The sequence below is a fragment of the Pelecanus crispus genome, chromosome 12, assembly GCF_030463565.1.
Source record: "Pelecanus crispus isolate bPelCri1 chromosome 12, bPelCri1.pri, whole genome shotgun sequence".
NCBI lineage: Eukaryota > Metazoa > Chordata > Aves > Pelecaniformes > Pelecanidae > Pelecanus > Pelecanus crispus.
The window spans coordinates 25063871-25084112 of record NC_134654.1 but is presented as its reverse complement, the minus strand read 5'-3'; the positions used below and the strand labels follow the sequence as shown (position 1 = coordinate 25084112).

At 43.3% G+C, this 20242-nt stretch overlaps 1 protein-coding gene and 2 non-coding genes across 11 annotated transcripts in view; 1 reads left to right on the top strand and 2 right to left on the bottom strand.

Moving 5' to 3' along the window:
- The window catches only part of TEX2 (testis expressed 2), a 59311-nt gene extending 44057 nt beyond the window's left edge, over positions 1 to 15254 (top strand). For 7 of the 9 annotated variants that reach the window (XM_075719738.1, XM_075719740.1, XM_075719737.1 and 4 more), the window contains 6 exons: positions 42 to 141; positions 4828 to 4960; positions 9599 to 9721; positions 11749 to 11958; positions 12191 to 12311; positions 13187 to 15254. In XM_075719738.1, coding sequence (XP_075575853.1) covers positions 42 to 141; positions 4828 to 4960; positions 9599 to 9721; positions 11749 to 11958; positions 12191 to 12311; positions 13187 to 13309 — 810 coding nt within the window. In that variant the 3' untranslated portion in view covers positions 13310 to 15254. Of the gene's footprint in view, positions 1 to 41; positions 142 to 4827; positions 4961 to 9598; positions 9722 to 11482; positions 11613 to 11748; positions 11959 to 12190; positions 12312 to 13186 lie in introns of those variants that run through there. The other 2 variants (XM_075719742.1, XM_075719743.1) reach the window with 2 other exon arrangements.
- Positions 15255 to 16224: 970 nt separating this feature from the next.
- On the bottom strand, positions 16225 to 16361 carry LOC142594769 (small nucleolar RNA SNORA50). Its single transcript, XR_012831576.1, has one exon. It is a non-coding gene; the product is annotated as a small nucleolar RNA SNORA50 (small nucleolar RNA).
- A 182-nt stretch (positions 16362 to 16543) lies between these two features.
- LOC142594767 (small nucleolar RNA SNORD104) lies at positions 16544 to 16606 on the bottom strand. The gene has a single exon (XR_012831574.1). It is a non-coding gene; the product is annotated as a small nucleolar RNA SNORD104 (small nucleolar RNA).
- Between the last annotated feature and the right edge of the window lie 3636 nt (positions 16607 to 20242).

Below are 20242 nucleotides of genomic sequence, written 5' to 3'. Positions count from 1 at the left end.
TTCTGTAACATGGATTTGATTTTTACGTTCTGTTCTTTTAGCTGCCGTACTTCATGAATGAGCTAACTCTAACTGAGCTTGACATGGGGATAGCAGTGCCGAAGATCCTTCAAGCCTTCAAACCTTCTGTTGATCACAGAGGTAAAATACATGCTTCCTCTTCTGGTTTTGCCAGGTTCATGCCTTTTGTACCTGTGGAGAACAATTTTGATTTGTTTGTCTTGTGGGTGTTCTAATCAGAGGAAGGTACACTTAACAAGAGCTTATTCTGAGGAGATACTGAGTGGTCTGTATCTCCAGTAGTAGTAGCATCAGGCTTGGTATAAACATAATTCTATAGATATGGAAACATGATCATGTCTTTCCATTGGAAATAATTACTGAACTAAACTAAAATTTACATGCAACAGAGATGCTAGACCTGTATCTGATACTTTGTCATGGACTACAGAGAGCAATGCACATCTCCTCAAGACAGATCTGATTCTGTACCATAGCAGAAAACAGATTTGGCTCTCTTTAAGAGAAGTTGTCCTGTTCTGAAAACAGTGATTCAGAAAATACAATTATAATAACTCATAAAACAAGGATACAGTGTTGCTTTGAAAAGAAACTTCAAATTTTATGTCCTTAATATTAAATACTTTTTTTTTTTTTTAAGCTGATTGACTTTCATACTGCTGCTTCCTGAATCATAACTGTTTTTTTCTTTTCTGTTCTTTCTGGCTTGCATGTGGTCACAGGAGTATATCTGAGGATACTCTTGTCACTTAAGCAGTCTCACAAAAAGACAAACTTGGGTTAATGTGTTTTAGCTTCAAAAGTGTTCTGCACGCTGAGGAGAGGTAGATGCCATCTTTCTTCTAAGACATGTAATCAGAGCAGTCTTTAATCTTAAATTGTTTCTGAGTTTAAGGGTTTCTTAACTTGTATCCTCTCACTCCATTCACTCCTTCGGTTACCATATTGTTACACTGGACTGGAGAAGTGAAAGAGAATTATTTAACTCAAGGTGGAGAAGTTTCTAATTGGTCTAAAGGGAAATATTTCCTTGGAGGATCTGTTGTGGTGCAGCTGCGGATTGCATGGGAAACAACTTATTTTTGTCTTAAACTGCTCTTTCAACTCTTAGATTAAGATATCAAAATCATTTCTAGGTGGTGCTGAAACCAATAAACTGGTAGCGAGATGGTAGGAATTTAATGAATTTTACAATACTTGTTAAGAATGTTAAGAGCTTCTGGAGAAGCTCTAAATTACAGGCCAGCAAGGCCAGCAGTGAGCCAAACTTCAGCAAGTCTCAGTAGCACTCTTAGAACAGCAACAACAAACATGGACAGAGCAAAGTGGGAACAGATAACTAGCTGAAAATCATTAACAGGACCAATCTTCACTGGCTCTCCTGTGCACAGTGTTTCTGAGTGAGGAACAGATTATCATGTTTCTTTAGTATCTTCTCAGAGCATGAGGGTATTGAACACACAGCAGGTATATAGTACCGTGTCCTTTCTTGCAGTGCTGGTTGGAGGAGATTGCAGTGCTGAACTCAGTGGGTTTGAGAGGAATTTCCATTCGCTGGAGTGGTTTGTCTCTTCAAGATCTTAGTTCTGCTCACTGTTCTTAAAGGTCAAGCAACAGTGGTTCCCCAGGATGGAGAATTTGTGATAGAATTCAGCTGTGCACAGTGTTAGATAATGAGCCAGTTTCTGCTTAGAAGCAATTCAGGCTTCATCTTTGCTCATGGTATATAGTTTGGACCTGGTCTTTTTAAGGTTTATTTAACTGTAGTTTTGATGTAAGACTCATTTGTCTGCCACTCTTACTACAGTGCTCTTCTCTAACTCAGATGAACAGTTATCATCAGACCTTTGCGAGAATACCGGATGCATGAAATGTAGGAGGAAATAAATAAACTTTATCACTAATATTAAGAATGTTGTGCCACTCAAATCACTGACTAAAAGCATGAGAAGGTTAGTAAGCTCTAACCTTTCCCTTGTAAAAGTGTGAACAAAACAGACTTTGGGGAATTATTAAAATTCTCTTGGACATACACGTGTTAACTAATGCTGCCTGTTTGTATCCAAATGCTATTGTTTGCCCTTATCTCACTTGAGACTTGCAACTCTTTGGGGAAAAGCCTTATCTATAAAACACTGGGTACTTTGCTCTCTACTTCTTGAAAGTATGTTTTTCCACTGAGCTTTGTAAACAAAGCATGTTTGAAAAGAACAAGTTGTCATGAGGAATAAAAACTGTCTTTTAAGTGAAATAAAAGTTGAATAGATGGAATAAGCTCACGTGCAATCAGTATTCGGGGAACTAAACCATATTGCTGCTACGTGTCGTATGCTTCCTGCGTGGGACAGCAGGTTCTCCACAGTACTTATGAAGTCCTCCAGTGTTCCCAGTAGCAAAGTGGCTTCACCACTGGTAGAAATTTTATTCTGAGTCTTACAGAAAAGAAAGTGAAAACTTTAAAAAATTGTTACATGTGTGATGCTTGCCAAGTGGTTTTGTGGTTTCTTTTTAAACGAATGTACACTTCAGGGTTCTTGTCAGGGTTTCCCTTTGCCTAGATTTAAATATTTTTTTAAATTCCTTTCTCTGTTCCCATAACTTTAGTTGTAACCAAAGGCTGTAGTTCTAAGTCATGAGATGGGATTTAGGAGACTGCTGAACACTTGGCTTCAATTAATTGCTGACGATAGTGGTGGGAACAATTAACTCCTTCAGTTTGTTGTTCAGTTAAGCTGTGACAAGCAAACATTTATGGTAGAATTTGTAATCCTTGTAACTTCTTTCTTATTGTTGAATGACGTGAACTCTTAGTATCTGAATTTTTAAGAGCTTGCTCTGAATAATTACTGAAATAACTTGTTTTGGTATTGTACTTAAAAGGGTGTAAATAAATAAGGGGGTGATAATTGGCAAAGCTTGTTTTCATAAGGATAAATGTATTTGGTAAGTTGACCTATGAATAAGCCACGCATGGAAAAAAAAAAATCCTAAAACTTCAGGCCAATATCCAGAATGAACTCTTTTAAGAATTTTTTAAGGGTTTAAGACAATCAGTCGTTTGAGGTAGTGTTGTGAGGCTTTAAAATGCAGTCACTAATTGTAATGTGCTTTGTTTCATCCATGCTTTTTTACCAGTGCTTGATTACAAGGAAAATATTTTTTTGTTATATGGCTCCTCTAAATAACTAAATTTGCTAACAGACAATGTTAGGAAAAAAATCTTGTTTCTGTTAATACAGTCCTATTTGGGTGGCAGCATATGCTGTAGTATTTACTGTACTTCTGTCAAGGCTAGGGAACCAGATAACTCTGAATAAATTGCACCATCTGCCCAGTTCTTCAGCCCCTCTCCTGCCCCTATGTCCCATTTTCCCTCTGGAAAATGCGTATGAACGGTTTTTGGCCAGAAGGAATTTTCCCTCTTGGTAATGGTATCCTTTGCTTAATTTGATCTGCTGTTAAAACAACATTGACATTTGAAGCATGCTGACTCATTGGTTATCCAAAAGGTCTGTTAAGCTGTTTTCTTGTTCCTGATGATCTTACTGCTACTTTGTTGCAGCAAATAGGAAGAATCTATAGAAGCTTGTGTTTTATTTCAGAACAGCATTAGAAAAACTGTATGATAGAAAAGAATAGTTTGGGTTAGTACAGAAGCAGCTTGCCTTCAGTACTGCTTCCAGCATGTAACCTCATGGTGTGTCAATGACCTGGTCTTTGGGAGCTCTGCATATTTCTGTTAATATAAATGGGTGGGATTGGGGACAGTGCCATTATCTGATATGTTTTTGCAGAAAAGGAAACAGTCTTTAACTGAAAAGGTGTGTCTTTTCTAGATCAGTCAAACCCAAAAGGGTAGTTACCATTAATTGCTTCTGAGTAAGTAAATACAAGTGGAATGCATTAGTGCTTGATGTGCCAGATACTGGTAGGGCATATTGTGTGCAGCTGCAATGTCTGGAAAAGGAAGATGCATAATCTATGCTTAGTGGCATCTGATTTCTAATCTCTGGATCACAAATACCCTACAGCTTTTTTTAATCTGGGGGGATTTTAGTCTGTGGGACTGCAGGGTGTCACTTAAGAGGCAGGACCTGATCTTGCAATTATTCCTAAGACAATTCTTTTGGTGACTGCGATAAGTGAATAGTCTGCCCAGACAACAGGATTTACCTTCATACTACACATCTAGAATTGTTCCAAGTAATGACCCTGTTTGCTGTGAGTCATAAGAAGAATGCCTATGGCTGGGTTACTGAGCAAACCTTTTCATACTTCTTTGATACACCATTGTCGAAAGCAAAAGAGACTGCCGGTTGTGATGTGTGACAAGCAATATTGCTCTGGGATTTCAAGTTTGGCTTCCTTGGGACAGCGTTAAGTAATACAGAGGAGTGTCCTCATTACTGTTTGGCTTGGAGTAGTACTGTAAATAGTTTTGAAGTGAATCTCTGATTGTATTTTATCTTCTTTATCTTGATTCAGATCTCTTAAGCAGTTTAGGTGTGCATAAATCGCGCTCCTTTTTTTAGATCATTAGCTGTACTCGCTGATCTGTCTTTCAGCATGGCTTTGATTCATATCTGAACATTCAACTTTGTTACATAAGCTTAATGTGAACAGAAAACTTGCTCTGATAAGCTTTTAATTATTTGAATTAATGACATCGGTTGACAAAAAAGTTTTTTTCTTTGGAAAAAGTGTGATGTACAGACTTGTTTTAAACGAGTTTTGGCTTGACATTAAAATAAAGTGATTGTGACTGTTCTTGAAGTGACATCTTTTCGTTGTTGTTGTTAATTTTAGGACTTTGGATTGATTTGGAAATGTCCTACAATGGATCTTTTCTAATGACCCTGGAGACCAAGATGAACTTGACCAAACTTGGTAAAGAGCCACTTGGTGAAGCACTTAAAGTTGGAGAGATAGGCAAAGAAGGGTAAGGTATTACAGTAGTAGAATCAAGCGAGACTTTCATAGTGAAAAAGTGAAATTTTCCTTGTGTATATGCAGCTCTGGCTCTGCAGTAGATTGAAAGGAGTTGGGGGGGTTGCATACATGTGAGTGTAGAACTTGGCCTTTCTGTGCAACTTTCCATGTTTGATTACACCATTGATAATTGTCTTAAAAGGCTTTTGTAGTACAATCATTATATATATATAAGTAGGATTTTAAAATGTTCGGTGACTAAAATTTAGTTTTGTCTTATGCTTGATTTAGGGTCTTAGCCAGGAAGACTTGAATATTGGAGATAGTATACACATGCACATACAGAGGTAGACACATGTAACACGCTACTACAGCATGGGACAGCTACAGCTGTAAACCATGTAGTAGTAAACATCTGTGGAAGGTAAATAGGCTGTAATTGTTATGTAAAGACTTTTTCAATAGCTTTATTGCATTGTGGGAATAATCACACCAGCACTTTAGTCTTCAGTTTTCCTCATGTGCCACTTCTATTTACCTGCTATGTCTAAGTGAAATGCCTTATAGATGAACTAATTAGAAAACACACATACTGTAGCTTACCTAACTTGTATTTGTGCTTTCGCTCTCATTTTTATGATGTTGTTTGAATTTCATCAATCTGTCCATTTGTATTAACCTGGTGAGTGACACCTGTCAAATATCCATCCTGTCAGCTGTGGAGCGTTGATTCTCTTTGTGCTGCATTTTCTTTGTACTTAAGAAATCTGCAGTCCCTGAACAGTAGGTGGTCTCTGATTTAGAGTACAACCACTGCTAACAAATCCAGAAAACGTCCTCTAAATCTGGCCATTTGTTTAGATATGAATAAAATGTTGTGGTGTTTCAGAATTAAGATACTAGATGCTTTGTATGCTCATGTCTTAGCTCTGACGATTTGTTCTGAGATATCTTGAAGTAATACTTAGAGCAGCGCTATGTTACAGTGCAGTCATGACAAGAAAATAAATGTGGAAAAACTAATGGCTGAATGATGTCATACACCGGTAGAAATTCAGAGGATTTAAAATCGACCTAGATTCTTGTTGTCACTGCCTGAAATAAATATTTCTGAATTTGTATCAGTGTAATTGGTAGGTATGATTTTTGAAAAATCCCTTTAATCTTGTTCCTCCAAAAAAGGGGGATAGAGAAGGAAATGTCTATGCAAATTGAATTCTTGCTTTTCTTCCCCATCCCTTCAGGATTTTCTTTGTGTATTTTTATATCTGTCCAGTGCAAGAATGGCCTCAGAAATAATTAGTGAATGCATTGATTTCATATTTAAAAACCAGCTTGACTCTAGCTGAGCAATAGGCCCCCAGCAACGCAAATGTAAGTGTCTGTAGCTAAGCAACCAATTACTTGAAGGTATAACCATTAACTGTAGTGCTCCCTGCACATGGCTGTGATGTTTCAAATGCTCAGGGCCAGGTACCATGCCAGCTTTACATAAAGAGCAGTCTAATGTTTTCTAGTTTGAATGAGGGTTTTTTGGTTGCTTGGTTGCTTTTTTTTTTTTCCTTAAATACAATGAATATGATAAACAAATTAAAGACTCTGAAAAGTATAGAACAGTTTGATTATCATCTATGCTTTCCATTGTGTTAATTTTACTGGCTTTTGTAATTATCAGTTGACAATTGCTGTGATAAATCAAACTATTCTGCATGTGTTTGCATCCACAATCGTGTTGTCTGTAAGTGATGCATGTCGGTTGCTTACGCTCATTTCTGTCCCTCAAGAGCCTAGAACAAACAGCCTCTTGAGATGCAGTAACCACAAACTCGTGTAAGAAAGGCGTCTACTCATCCAGAAAGAGGAGGGTGGGGGGAAACAGCGCTGAGTTTTAACAGTCCATGGATACTGTCAGTGTGAGGCGAGACAAATGGTTCTATGTTGCAGTCCATTCTATCGTTGCTGCTGCATCACTGTTTGAAATAGAAGTGAAGTGTGCTCTTACACAGTTTGACAATGCTGTCTTACATGCACTCTCAGGAAAATGCAGCTCTCAAAAAGGGTGGAAAACTATTTAATTGCCAGTTTTATAAAATTAATACAGTAGCAGGTTCTACCATACCCGAGATTAAGCAAGTGCAGGCGGGCTAACCCGAAGTTACTGCAGTTTCTTACCCCATCAGTCCTTTTTGCTGTGTTGTACCATGTAAAAACAAACCGACAAATGGCAATTCATAAAATATTGTGCAATCTGCTCAGGAACAATACTGTAGCTCCAAAGTGGTTTTCTGCCAATGTTTGTGTCATATAAATGGTCCATTGTATGCAGAGATCCCCTGAAATCTCACTCAAGCTTATTTATTGTTGCTTTGTTTAATGCGAGGAAATCTTGGGGTCTTAGCCAGTCGGTGCATGCTTGTGGAGGCGCTTCAGAGGGCCCCATTACCTAGGCAATTAAAACACCTTCTTGTAAGGAGATGACACCTTTTGAGAGCCTTGAAAATGCACTGGGCATGCTTTGAACTGGGTGGTATGACGTGCCCAGGCAAGTGAAGTGAGGTCACACCCAGGTAGAAAATGTGTAGTTTGAATCTGACCTAAAAATGCGATCTTGTCGCTGACATTCTTTGCATTATTCCATCTTGGAATCTCTTCAGAAAAAACAAACCAAAACCTTAAATCCTGTAAACATCATTCACTGTGTCAGAGGAGCTTAAAAATTCACAAGCCCAAAGGTCACTTTCCCTACAAATATAGTAGGGAAAGGAATATTTCCAGCAAATATACTAAAGGGAGATTATAGCCTAAATTTGTATGGGACAAAAGTATCTCTGCAAAAGTATCTCTGCTCCAGCATTGCTATTTGGGCCAGTGACATGAACCATCCACCACCCTGTAAGTCCTCAAGGAGGTGGTTCAGTTTGGTGTGCTGTTTCACTCTTCTGGAGGTACAAAATGCATCTCTGGGTAAGAAGACGACGTTTATGATTCTGATTCCGTAGCCTGGGTAGCAAATTCTTCAGTGTAGAGAGGTCACGGGATTACTGCTCCAGTTCTTAAGTAGGCAGTAGGAAGGAGCGTTGTGTGCTGTGAGCTGTACTTGAACTGTCCTTCTGCGTTAGGACTTCATGCAGCAACTAGCGGTTTGTTCTATGAACAGAATAGCAGACTACTGTCCATACCGTCTGTGAGGTTATTAAATGCTTCAAATAAATTTCCAAGAACGCACACACACAAAAAAGAAAGAAAACACAGCTATAAACTGTATTCTGAACAAGCTGTAGAATGTTATAGTCCTGGGTATAGTCCCTAGGGCTAAAACCATGTGCTTTTGGAGCTTGTGTTGTATAACTATTTCAAGCTCTTGCATTCGGTAGAGATCTGTTAATACTGAAGTTTACTCGCTGTATCCTTCCCTAATTTTAATCCGTTTAAAAGATTTGAAATTTTTTCTGTGATTGTGTACATAAATTCTTCCATAGTTGAAGTCTGGGAATTAGTTACTACTGTGTGATATTTTGTACCCTAAGAGCAGCACTTGTTTGATTTTATTACTTTACTTTTTTCCCCTCATCTCCCCATGACATTCTTTGCATTATTCCATCTTGGAATCTCTTCAGAAAAAACAAACCAAAACCTTAAATCCTGTAAACATCATTCACTGTGTCAGAGGAGCTTAAAAATTCACAAGCCCAAAGGTCAATTTCCCTACAAATATAGTAGGGAAAGGAATATTTCCAGCAAATATACTAAAGGGAGATTATAGCCTAAATTTGTATGGGACAAAAGTATCTCTGCAAAACATCTAAGAAATATTACTTCCCAGGATTATGTTAGACTACTACTGTTAATAAAATTGTCTTTTTTTCTACACAAAATTGGTAAGTGATGACACACACTGTAGCTACAGTAAGGTGAATCACCAGTTTGAGACAACTTTGCTCTGCCAGTGTGAGCGTTGTGCATTTCCTTTTGGAGGCAGATGACAAAGATCTGATTCCCTTGTGCTTTGCCCGTGTTGCCATCGCTGGAGATATGTCTACGCTGCAAAAATTGCGCGTGTGTGTGAGTAGACAAAATGGAAAGCGCTGTGAAGATAAGGTATATATGTTAGCACCGCAGTTAACATCTCCAAGGGATTCTGGGATTCAGTTGGTAGACGATGTCATTTTAAGTTGAAGTCCTATGTTTGCTTTTAGTACAGGACAGAATTGCATGCTCTCACCTTTCAGTTTAAAAGCATGTCTTTGTCAGAGTTTTAAAAACAAAGGGAAAAAAAAAAAAACCCCTGTCCAGCCTACATACTGCTCAACTTTCATGGAAGGCCACAAGCAACAACAGAGATGCTTTCAAATGTATTTTAAATAATCTCCACATCTGATTTGAGTATGTAGAATAGCTATTCCCCTGCCATCCTCTTTTATGCAGGATTACATTCCACTGGAGAAAACAAATTCTCTGTTTTGAAGCTAGATCTGAGAGACTGGCTTCAGAGTGGTTTTGGTTTTGTTCTTTTAGATAGAGTTTATAAAAAAGAGGAGGGGACATTCCAGTGTCTCCAATAGAAGTACATGTAATGTCAGCCAAAGCTGTACATGATGAATAGCTATTTAAGAATATTACATTTGACCTGGAAATTGCATTGTTTCAGTTTCAGGCCAAGGGCGTATTGTCTTGCAGACAGTGATGAGGAATCCTCCAGCGCTGGGTCTTCAGAAGAGGATGATGCTCCTGAATTGGCAGGAGAGAAGCAGGTGACTCCAGGAGCAGAAGGGTGAGCTGTCTACGCAGTGTTTGTTAATCCTTTCCTCCCCGCTGCATTTCCAGACTTAGTGTAACCAGTATCTCACTCCAGTCCTACAATGCTCATTGTCACACAGCATGTCATAGTGTGAGTATATCCAAGCAATTAAGCAAACACGACTCACCCATTTCTAGAGCAAAGAGCAGCACAAGCCATGTACTACAGATTGAAAGAAAGCTGCTCTGCTGAGTGTTTTACTGTGCTGGGAGCACTGTTCACCATACAGCACTTCTGCAGAGTGACCTGTACAGTGTTCCATTTGACACCTCCTAATTCCTTCACTATGAGATTACAGAGAGAGCCAAGGCTTTGGGCCAGAGAACCTATGGGGACTTTCCCCAGCGTGGCTTGCCTGGTAGCAGAGCCAAGAACAGGATTTTGTGCGTGAACTTGAAATACTTTGTTTGTATACAGCATTATACCCATACTGATCCTGCTGATCCCTTATTTCCAGTGTGTTCTTTTCTTTAAGAAAACAACTGTTATTCAAGCCTAGCTTTCTTGCTCAGGGTTGTGTGTTGTGTTTTGGTTTGTTTTTTTTTTTTCTTTTTTCCTTGAAGGGCTTTGAGTGTCTGGGCTATGCAATACTGCCCTCTGATGCTGTGCAAGAATTTTAAAGAAAATTTCCTAACGTCCGTTTTGCCACGTCATTCCTTGTTTTGGCTGCTGTTCTGATTTTTTTGCTTTTTACATCTGATTGAAATTATGCCATGCAATGAGAAATCTGTAGTAACACTGAAATGTCTCAGACGATCACAATGTTTCCTATGTCTGAACACATCTCAGTGATTTCTACAGTGAATGTACCAAAAGGCTCTATGGCATACTCAAAATGTTCAAGGGAGTTTCCTTGGAGTTTTACTCCTAAAATGTTTTGAAAACTATGTGATGAATTGTTGGAATTATTTCAATAGATGCATTTCATTTCTTTAAAAAAATACATAGATCATACAAAGAACTCTTAAGGACAAAGAGGGAGAACAAAGAATTTTTAAGCAAAATACTGAATGAATTTCCTTACGCCTTTCAAAACTCTGCATTACTATCGCTATAGAATCTGATGAGAGAGTAGCTAATTTATCTGGGTAAAGTTACAGCTAGTGTAAAATCCAAAAGTTGAAATGAATTCACCCCTTTTATATCAGCCGAGTTTCTTGTCTTACCCCATGCTAAGGAAAAAGTTCTGTAAAAGGCTGGATAAACATTAATTTTTTGCAGGATAGGAAAATGTTATTTCCTTAGCAAGGGTATCTCTGCTACGTAACATCAAGAGCCACAATTAGGTATAATATAGTGTGTGAAAATATCAAACATGCTATTCTTAGAGTGTATATTTCTGAAATGGGATAGGTGTGAGAAAAGACACATTCAGTCCTTAAAGCATCTGTTTTAAAAGCTAGGATGCCGTCTGACGCTACTGCCAAGAAAAGTAGCCTCTTTTTGCAGGGATAGTTAACCATTTTGGGAATATCATTTCACCCACTGCCAAAATCGCCTTCCTCTTTTTCACCACCTTTATACTCATCGTAAATGCTGCAATACCTAAAATAAAAACCTTTGCATTTGACATGCACTGTTAAATAGATGAGACATGATGGTTGGGCCTTCTATGCTGATATGTGCATATGTCTTGGTGCATCTGTGTCTTGACGGTTTTGTTAGAATGGTAATAGACAGGTTGTCACTTCTCATGTCAGCTTGGTGGCATAAATGATGTAAGTATATTTGCAGTTTTAAAAGATGTTGCATTTCCAATGCCATCTGGGAAGGAGGAGTGTTCAGACTGGACAGATTTCTGCCAGACACTTGCAGCTGACAGAGTATGGCTGCTGTGTGCAGGCTCTGGTAGGTACTGCTTGGACATGGGAATATGTATCTGCTTAGAATTTTTATATCAAAAACTCTAATGATTTAATAAGAAATCCATGGGTGTCTTAGCGAACAATAAGTTCAAGAAAATTACCTTGATGTATTCTTTTTCTATTTTCTATCTAAAGGTATGTTGGAGGACATCGGACAAGTAAAATCATGAGAATTGTGGATAAAATTACCAAGTCAAAATACTTTCAGAAAGCAACAGAGACTGAGTTTATTAAGAAGAAAATTGAAGAGGTCTCCAATACTCCATTGCTGCTAACAGTTGAAGTACAAGAGTGCAGAGGAACACTAGTAATTAACATTCCACCTCCACCTACTGACAGAATATGGTAAGAGGAACTTACTGCAGAAGTGGGCATGTTCCAGGTGTGTGCTACCTAAGGGATTGCAACTAAGAAAAAAGGTAAAGTGTAGCTGAAATGGGTTCTGGAAGAGGTGCAATACAAACTAGTTGTAAATGAGGTAGGAACTGCTATTAAGAGAACATTGACAGTTAATACATTTAAGTGTATGCTTTGCTGGAGTGTTTATAATAAAACCTGTTCTGTGTACTCTCCTAAGGTATGGCTTTCGAAAACCTCCCTACCTGGAGTTAAAAGCTCGGCCAAAACTTGGTGAGAGAGAAGTGACTCTGGTTCATGTAACTGACTGGATAGAGAGGAAACTAGAACAAGAGTTTCAGGTGTGTTTCCTTTACATTTTCATTTCATTAATGATAGTTTTGGTCTATTAGAGGGGTGGGGGTTTTAATTTTTGCACATCCCCTATTTCATTCAAAACTAGTTGGTATCTTCCACTGCTCCTGTTGAGTGGAAAGGATGTTCAGAACTCAGCTGAAACTAACTTCTGGGATGGTCTCGAGACCATGTGTAGACCTGGATGGAAATCTGTTTTAGCACTTGTCAGAATTATTTTAGAGACAAAAATGCCATTTCTTTGAAACAGGTACTACGTCAGAACTTGTAGTACTTAAATAAAAGCATGACACTAGGCATTCTTGGATGATAGAGGGCCAAGCTGTTGTCTAAAATGAAGAACAGATGAGACAATAAGGTGTCCCATTACTACTTCTTTAAAATAAAATAATTTTAATAAATCACATTGACTATAGTGCAAAATAGGGAAAAAACTCCAAATTTACTAATACTTGTAGGATAGGAAAACAGTTTACTGACCAGATTCATTCCGGACCCCAACCTGTACAATCAACCAGAAATCAAAAATGCTTACTTCATTAAAAGTACAGTTTGAAAGTATATGGGTAAGAGCTGAGAAAGCATCAGCGTTAAGAAAAGTTGGTGTGTTTCCTGTAGTGCTGTTTCAGTTTAATGGAAAGTGCAGAGATCTTCGTATTTCTGAGCTGCATCTACAACTGTAACACAACGAAATGGCTTGAATTAATGGACACTGTATGGCTTCAGTATGGCATTGACAATGCTGAACTGAAGAACCTTTTATCTGGAAACTTGTTGCATTTTTTAATTAAACAAATTGGAAAACTTAAGGTTTCAAGTGGCATATGAAATGTAACTTGGTTTAATTGCATCTTTTTCACAGAAAATCTTTGTCATGCCAAACATGGATGATGTTTATATTCCCTTAATGCACTCAGCCATGGATCCCCGCTCCTCTACATGCCCTCCTAAAGATCTGATCACGGAGGCCCCTGATCAACCATGACATGTGAAGACTCTTGCAGTTTACAGTATTATAAAAGTTATTCTCATGGTTTTATAAACTGTGCTGTAGTTCTCATCCTTAACTTGTGCCACTCCCCCCACCCCCCCCCACCCCCAAGGACTGCCTATAACCATACCTTTGTGCTCACTTGCCTGGTTATTGTTCCTGTGTACTTCAGCTACATGAAGTTTCATTCCATTAAGCAATTGATTTATTTTTTTACTGGCTGCCATCAGCATTTAAACTCGGAGGCTAAGATGACCTGTTCTTTGGGGGAGGGAGGAGGAACCTAACTGTAATAGATCAAGGAGCTTGGTGACACACCTTCTGTTCAGCTTACGTTTTTCATGCTACGTTAATGCGCGTTGAAGCATTGAAAGGTTGTTTGGCAGCAAAGGAACTGCGTGCCAAATGGAAAAAATCCTAAATAAGGAATGAATTTATAAAACTGGAAGAATATATCTTTCTCAGGCAGTTGGAGGTGTAGAATGAACTGTTTTATGTTCTTTCACTTCTGCAGTCAATAGCTTGTGTCAAGCAATCGAAATATGAAATGCTTTCAGGATAAAAGAATGTAAATTGGATGTATAGGTAATATTGTGATTCAGTGCGGTATATACATATTACTCTTTTCATACAGAACTTGTGCTTTTTTTGGGAAGCGAGTAGCCATAAAACACACACAACTATCAGCGAAGGTGGTACTGTCAGATTTTTGTAAATGAGGAGAAACGCATTGGTAAAGCCATGAGACCAAACCATAGCAAGCCGCCTTATAGTGAGGTACAATCACCTTGATTCACAATTAATTCTGAATGTTTATAAAGACATGAGCACACACATGAAATGTCTAATACGGCACATTGCCCGAAGTACTTAGTTACCCTACTGTGTATAGAGCCTCTTGCTACAGTGAAACACACCAAGTTTTTTCTTATAGGAGAATTTGTTGCTGTGAGTCTTTTCCATTGCACTGTGTTTACACGCAAAGCATGGGACCAAATTCTCACGTTACAGCTGTGCAACTCCAGGCATCAAATCACTTGATGTTTGTGGAAACAGCCGTGACTGAAAGATTTTGACCCCCATGCATTGGTTTTTTGGACTTTATGGAATAGGAATTCAAGCATTGCAGTTATTCAAGCTGATCGCGATGTAATTAAAGACTGTTTCTGCTAATTAATGGCCAAAACTAAGGGGGGAGGGAGAATCGCCTTTTATTTCTATCTGGTGTAATGATTCAAGACTAAACGTATGCAGTAAATTCAATATTTGAACACTACATATCCACTATTTAACACATGTAGTATTTTTCTGATACTCAGTGTTGCCAACTATTCATGGATGTCAGAAAATGTTTTAGTTTACAAAGAAGGTGAGTTTTGGCTCTCCTTTTATAACATGATTTGCTTTTTTTTTAGAAGTAATTTTTTAAGAACTTTTTTGTACCTTGTGTTGTCACATTTAATGTAAATCAAAATTTCCATGTGTAACTTGATGATTTACCATCTCTAAATGAAGCTATTATATCGAAGGTTTTTTAAACAGCACCTTGCCTGAAACATAAAAGAAAACTAGCATTTAATATATTTAAAATTAATTCTATATTTGAACACCTATTTTGGTTACATTTAATTGAAATATTAGCAGGTTATATTTGTTACCTGAACTCCTCCTTGACCATTCCAGGCTGTGTAGATTCTGGGGTTTGCTTTGATTATGTAGGCATTATTTGCCTTTCATTAAGTCTGCATGTCTTGTACGCAGGTCTTTTATATGATTTAATTTCTATGTGCAATAACTAAAGTCAAAGGACTAGATGCACTAACATGTAAACAGATTTAGACTTATTAAACAAGATTGTCATATTGCACTTCATAAACTGTGGGTAACTACAATCTGCTTGCTTTGTTTTATTAAATAAATTTATCCCATGTCAAACAATTATTCAGTTAAAGTTTATTTGTACATAGCACTTAAGCCACTATCTTGTTTCAAAAACCTCATTAGAAAGGCAACCTGCCAAGACAACACAGTGTGCTATGTGCAGATTTAATATACCTGAGTTGTACTTGATGGGTATGGGACACAGTGGTTTTAGGGTTAACCAAAGCCAAAAGTGTTCTGGCTCTAAAAGGAAAAGCTTAAATTCAGTAATTTTACTGTAGTGAAGAGAAACTAAATTTCACCACAGCAGTTCATATGCACATGACAAACATGCTTTAAAGCCACATTTTTTCATTTTACACCTGTGAAAACCTTGGACTTACACAACACAGGTGGCATGCACTACCCCATGTAGTAGGTTTGGTGGCTTTGAGCTTAAGCATCTTCTTCTAGAGTCTTGCTCAGCTGCTACTCCTGTATGTCCAATCCCATCACCAGTGTGGGTATAGATGTAACTTTTTCTATATACAAGAAACCGTGCATATGTCTAGGCTCTCTGCCTGCAGGACAGTACAAGCACAGTAATAACAGACAGCAAAGATGGAGGCCAGTTAAGTAGCTGCCGCTTAGATCACAGGAGTTGAATTCCCATTTTGTTTCAAGTTCTCTTTTGCCGTGTCCATAAAGGACCCCCAACACTGGATGCTTTTCTCCTATTTAATAGCTCACTTCCACCCAGGTGCTTTACTCCTGCAACGCCTAGGCACGAGTGCCAGGACTTTTGCTGCTTGTTCCAAATCCGCTTTACAAACCGAACCCTGGACTAATTCAGGAAAGCTGGTGCAGCGGTCTCGGCTGAGTTAAAGTCACACTGCATCAACCGATAGAGTACCCGGTCCCCTCTCCCATCGCGACACGCCGGGCCGCGGGCTCCCACTGCGGCCGGGCCGCTCCCCGAGCAGGGCCCCGCCTCCCGTGCGGCTGCGGCGCCATTTTGGGCCCCGCGCGGGTCAGGGCGCGGCGGGCCGAGCTGTCGCTTGCTTTTAAAAGGGCCGCCCGGGTGGGGCCGAGCAGCCCCAGTTATGAACAAGCGCTTCGCTCTAGCACTACAGCTTGGCCAGCGGCGCCGCGGGCAGGGCACCCCGCCGGGTCAAAGGCAGTGCGGGGAACGGACGCAGACGCGCGCAAGAACCAGCCGGACACGTTCACGGGGTGCACACAGCTTTATTTACCAGGCCGCTCCCTGCCGCCGGTCACCACACGGGCCCTGCAAGACACGGAGGGAAGAAGGGAGGTTACAGACGCGGTGCGCCGCAGTCGCCCCGCGGGGTGAGCGGCAGCCTGGGCGCTCAGTAGTAGGTTGGCTTCATGCATGTCAGCAGTCTAACACGTGTCAAGAGACATCAGCGCGGCCCAGCCCGCCTGCCCGCCGCCCATCCCGCCCACAGGACTCACCTCTGCCCGCCGCGCCGACAGAAAGGCCGAGCTCCCCCCTCGCTCCCTTTTATAGAGCCACCGCCGCCCCGCCCCCTCCTCCTCTCGCCCAATAGGAGCCAAAGGCGGGGGCGCGTGCTCCTGCGCGTGCGGTTGCGCGCGGCGGTGGGCGGTGCTGCCGCCCCCAGGGGCTGGGGACGCGCTAAGATGGCGGCTCTGGGAGGGGCCGGGCAGCCCGTGCTCCCCCGGCACGTAGGGTGGCTTTATCCGCCTTTCCCGAAACAGCAGTACTCTTTTCTTTAGTAGGTTGCTCTAGCGCTTTGTTGCTGTCAAGAAATAGGGTTTAATATGCAAAATGTAAAAGCTTAGGCCCCGGGAACGCGGGGCTGCCTGCCTCAGAGGTGGTGCCTCGGCTTCTGGGGAGCGGGAGGGCGCACGGTATCGCCCCTCTTCCCGCGCCGGGCGGCTGCCTGCCGCCTCAGCTCCTGGTTTTGACGTTTTTCCTACCTCCTGTGAGGCCGTTGGGAGGCACCTGTGCTAAATAACTGCAATTTGGTAGTGGCATACGCACTGTCTGTGCAGCTGAAAGCCTCCTCCCTTAATGTGGCATGACATGGAATTCAGCTTAAAGCTAATAAAATCGTACGTGACGAGGTAAGGATACCTAAAAGCTTGCCAGCCAGTTTTCAGGCTGGAGAGTGGGATGGCAGCTACGTGCTCAACCCGAGCGGTTCTCCCCCTGGAAAAATGGAGGCTGGTGGGAAGGGAGAGGCTGCCGTCCCGTCCCGTGGTGTCTGCGGTGCCCGAAGCCGGCAGCAGAACGGAGGCGGCAGGGCAAAAGCAATACCGTGCCGTGTTCCCAGGGGAGGCCCTGGCTCCCCCAAAACATCGCGTGTGCTTTGCCCGCAGGCACAACTGCCCGCGTTAACTCGTGTGTGGGTCCGAGGACTTTCTGTGCGTGCGGTAGAGGCCTGGGTGCGTTCCTTGTGCGGGCAGTTCCCACCGCACGCGCGGAGCCCTGCGGTGGGTGGTTTGCTTGTGCTCAGATGGTGTGAATGCTTCAAATCCAAGACCACCATAAAGAAACCCGTCTGTCCGTACCGGCGAATGGAAATCTGTGTGGTTTGTAGCTCCAAGATGGTTTTATGTATTCAAACTTCCAGGTTAGATCATAATTATGGCTCCTGCCCACATAATCAAAGGCACGTTTATTGAAAGAGGGAGCTGCCAGAGCTGCTGTTATGTGCATATTGCATGCTGAGGTACGCAGTGTTCTCTGTGGCTCCATTAATGATATCAGTGTTAAAAAGCAAACAATACGTAGCAAGGACAAAGTGGCTTTGTTATATAAATAGGCGTCCGAAAGCCTGGCCTTTGCCAGGTGGTGTAAATTTGCTCTCTTCTTTTTAAAGCTTCTTCCATCTGATTATTTCTTGCGTTTATCTGTTCAGAGGAGCTTGGACGCGGGTTTCGGTTCAGAGAGGTGTGTTCTTTGGTTTCGCGTTTATTTAAGGCATTACAAGACACGCCAGGACTTTTGTCAAAACAGGAGCTAGGCCAGAAAAATTTCTCCCTATCTGCTTTGAAAACCAAAAATCAATAGGGAAATTATACCGGGCCGGGGTGGTGCTGGAGGAGGCAGCCCCAGGGCGGCCCCGGTGTGCTGTGGGGAACCGGCCGCTGAAGGCCGTGCGGGCAGCAGGAGGAGGCAGCGGGCAGCTGCAGGCAGCAGCAGGAGGCAGGAGCGGGCAGCAGCAGTGGGCAGCTGCAGGCAGGAGCAGGCAGCAGCAGGAGGCGGCAGCGGGCAGCAGCGGCAGGAGCAGGCAGAAGCGGGCAGCTGCAGGCAGGAGCAGGCAGGAGCAGGCAGCAGCAGGAGGCGGCAGCGGGCAGCAGCGGCAGGAGCAGGCAGAAGCGGGCAGCTGCAGGCAGGAGCAGGCAGGAGCAGGCAGCAGCAGGAGGCGGCAGCGGGCAGCAGCAGCAGTGGGCAGGAGCGGGCAGCAGGCAGGAGCGGGCAGCAGCAGGCAGGAGATAGCAGCAGGAGCGGGCAGCTGCAGGCAGGAGCGGGCAGCAGCAGCGGGCAGCAGGAGGCAGCAGCAAGCAGGAGCGGGCAGCAGCAGCAGGAGGTAGCTGCAGGCAGGAGCGGGCAGCAGCAGCAGGAGGTAGCAGCAGGAGGCAGCTGCACGCAGGAGCGGGCAGCAGCAGGAGGTGGCAGCGGGCAGCAGGAGGCAGGAGCAGGCAGCAGCTACGGGCAGGAGCGGGCAGCAGCTGCAGGCAGGAGCGGGCAGCAGGAGGCAGGAGCGAGCAGCAGCGGCGGGCAGCACCTGTGCGCGGCCGGGGCCGCCCGCGGCTGACGTCTCTGGCCCGGGCCGGGCGGCCCCGCCCCGCCGCGGGGAGCGCCGGACACGCTGCGCCCGGCAGCGCGGGGGGAGCCGGCCGGCCGGCCGCTGAGCCCCCGCTGCTGGCCGCCATGCAGCCGCTCCGCCGCCTCCTCCTCGGCCTGGGCGCGCTGCTGGTGCTGCTCCCGCCGAGGCCCGCGGTAAGCGAGGGGCGGCCCGGGCCGAGCCGGCCCGCTGGGCCTGGGCGCGGGGGCGGGGGGCGCTGCCCGGCGCCGCGGGGAGCGCAGGGGCGGCGGTGCCGGTGCCCCCGGCCCGACCGCGGCGGGGGAGGGCGGGCGCGGCTCGGCCGGGCCAGGGGAGGCCTCGCCCGCGGCAGGCCGCAGGGAGGGGGGACGCGGGGGGACGCCGCGGGGGGACGCCGCGGGGGGCTCCTGCCGGGGCTTTGCCGAAAGTTTGCCGTCGGTGCCCGCCGCAGCGGCGGCGTTCGCGGAGCCAGCGCTGCCCGGTTTGCTGTCGGTAGTGCCCCGGGCCCGCTGCGTGGGCAGGGGCGGGGGGCTGCAGTGCACGGCCCCGTCCGGCTCAAGAGCTGCCTGCCCGCCTCCGTGCCGCACGCTGCTGCGCGAAGGCGCAGCGTGTATAATAATCCTTGAAATACAGAAATAGAGTCCATTTCCTACGAAGTAATTGATGCAAGCAGACAAAGAAACTTTTGGAAGCTGGAACTATGTAGGTGGATAGAGGAACTAGTGAGACACGCGAGAAGATCTTTTCTCCGTCCCTTCATAACCTCATAAACGGGGGGGCTTGTTTTCTTTCTGAAAAAAACCCCATTGTATGCATGTTGATAGCCAAATGATTACCTACGTGCCCTGTACACCGTCTTACGGCATTTTGATCGTTCTGTTTCCAGACCAAAGATAGCAACGTGCACTAAATGTACATGTGCTTGCTTGGTTTCCAAAAAAGACTGCAGTTCTGAACTCAAAGGTGAAAGACAAAGTGCACAAGTCACTGCCCTGCAAAACCTCCTAAGGAGTAGCCGGGTCGGTTATAAGGAGCAATAAAAGCACGGGGAGTAGTGAAACTGGTGCAAAGCAGATGGAATGCTGGGCAGATTATTTGTACGGAGGTAATAATTTTAAACAGCGTCCTTTAAAATGGGTGCTGTCTACATGTGAACTGAGATGGAAAACTAAGTCTTCAGAAACTCAGTTCTGAAAGGTGCTCCTCTGTAAATTCTCAGGATCAGGAGACAATGAAAAGGCTAGCTGGCACT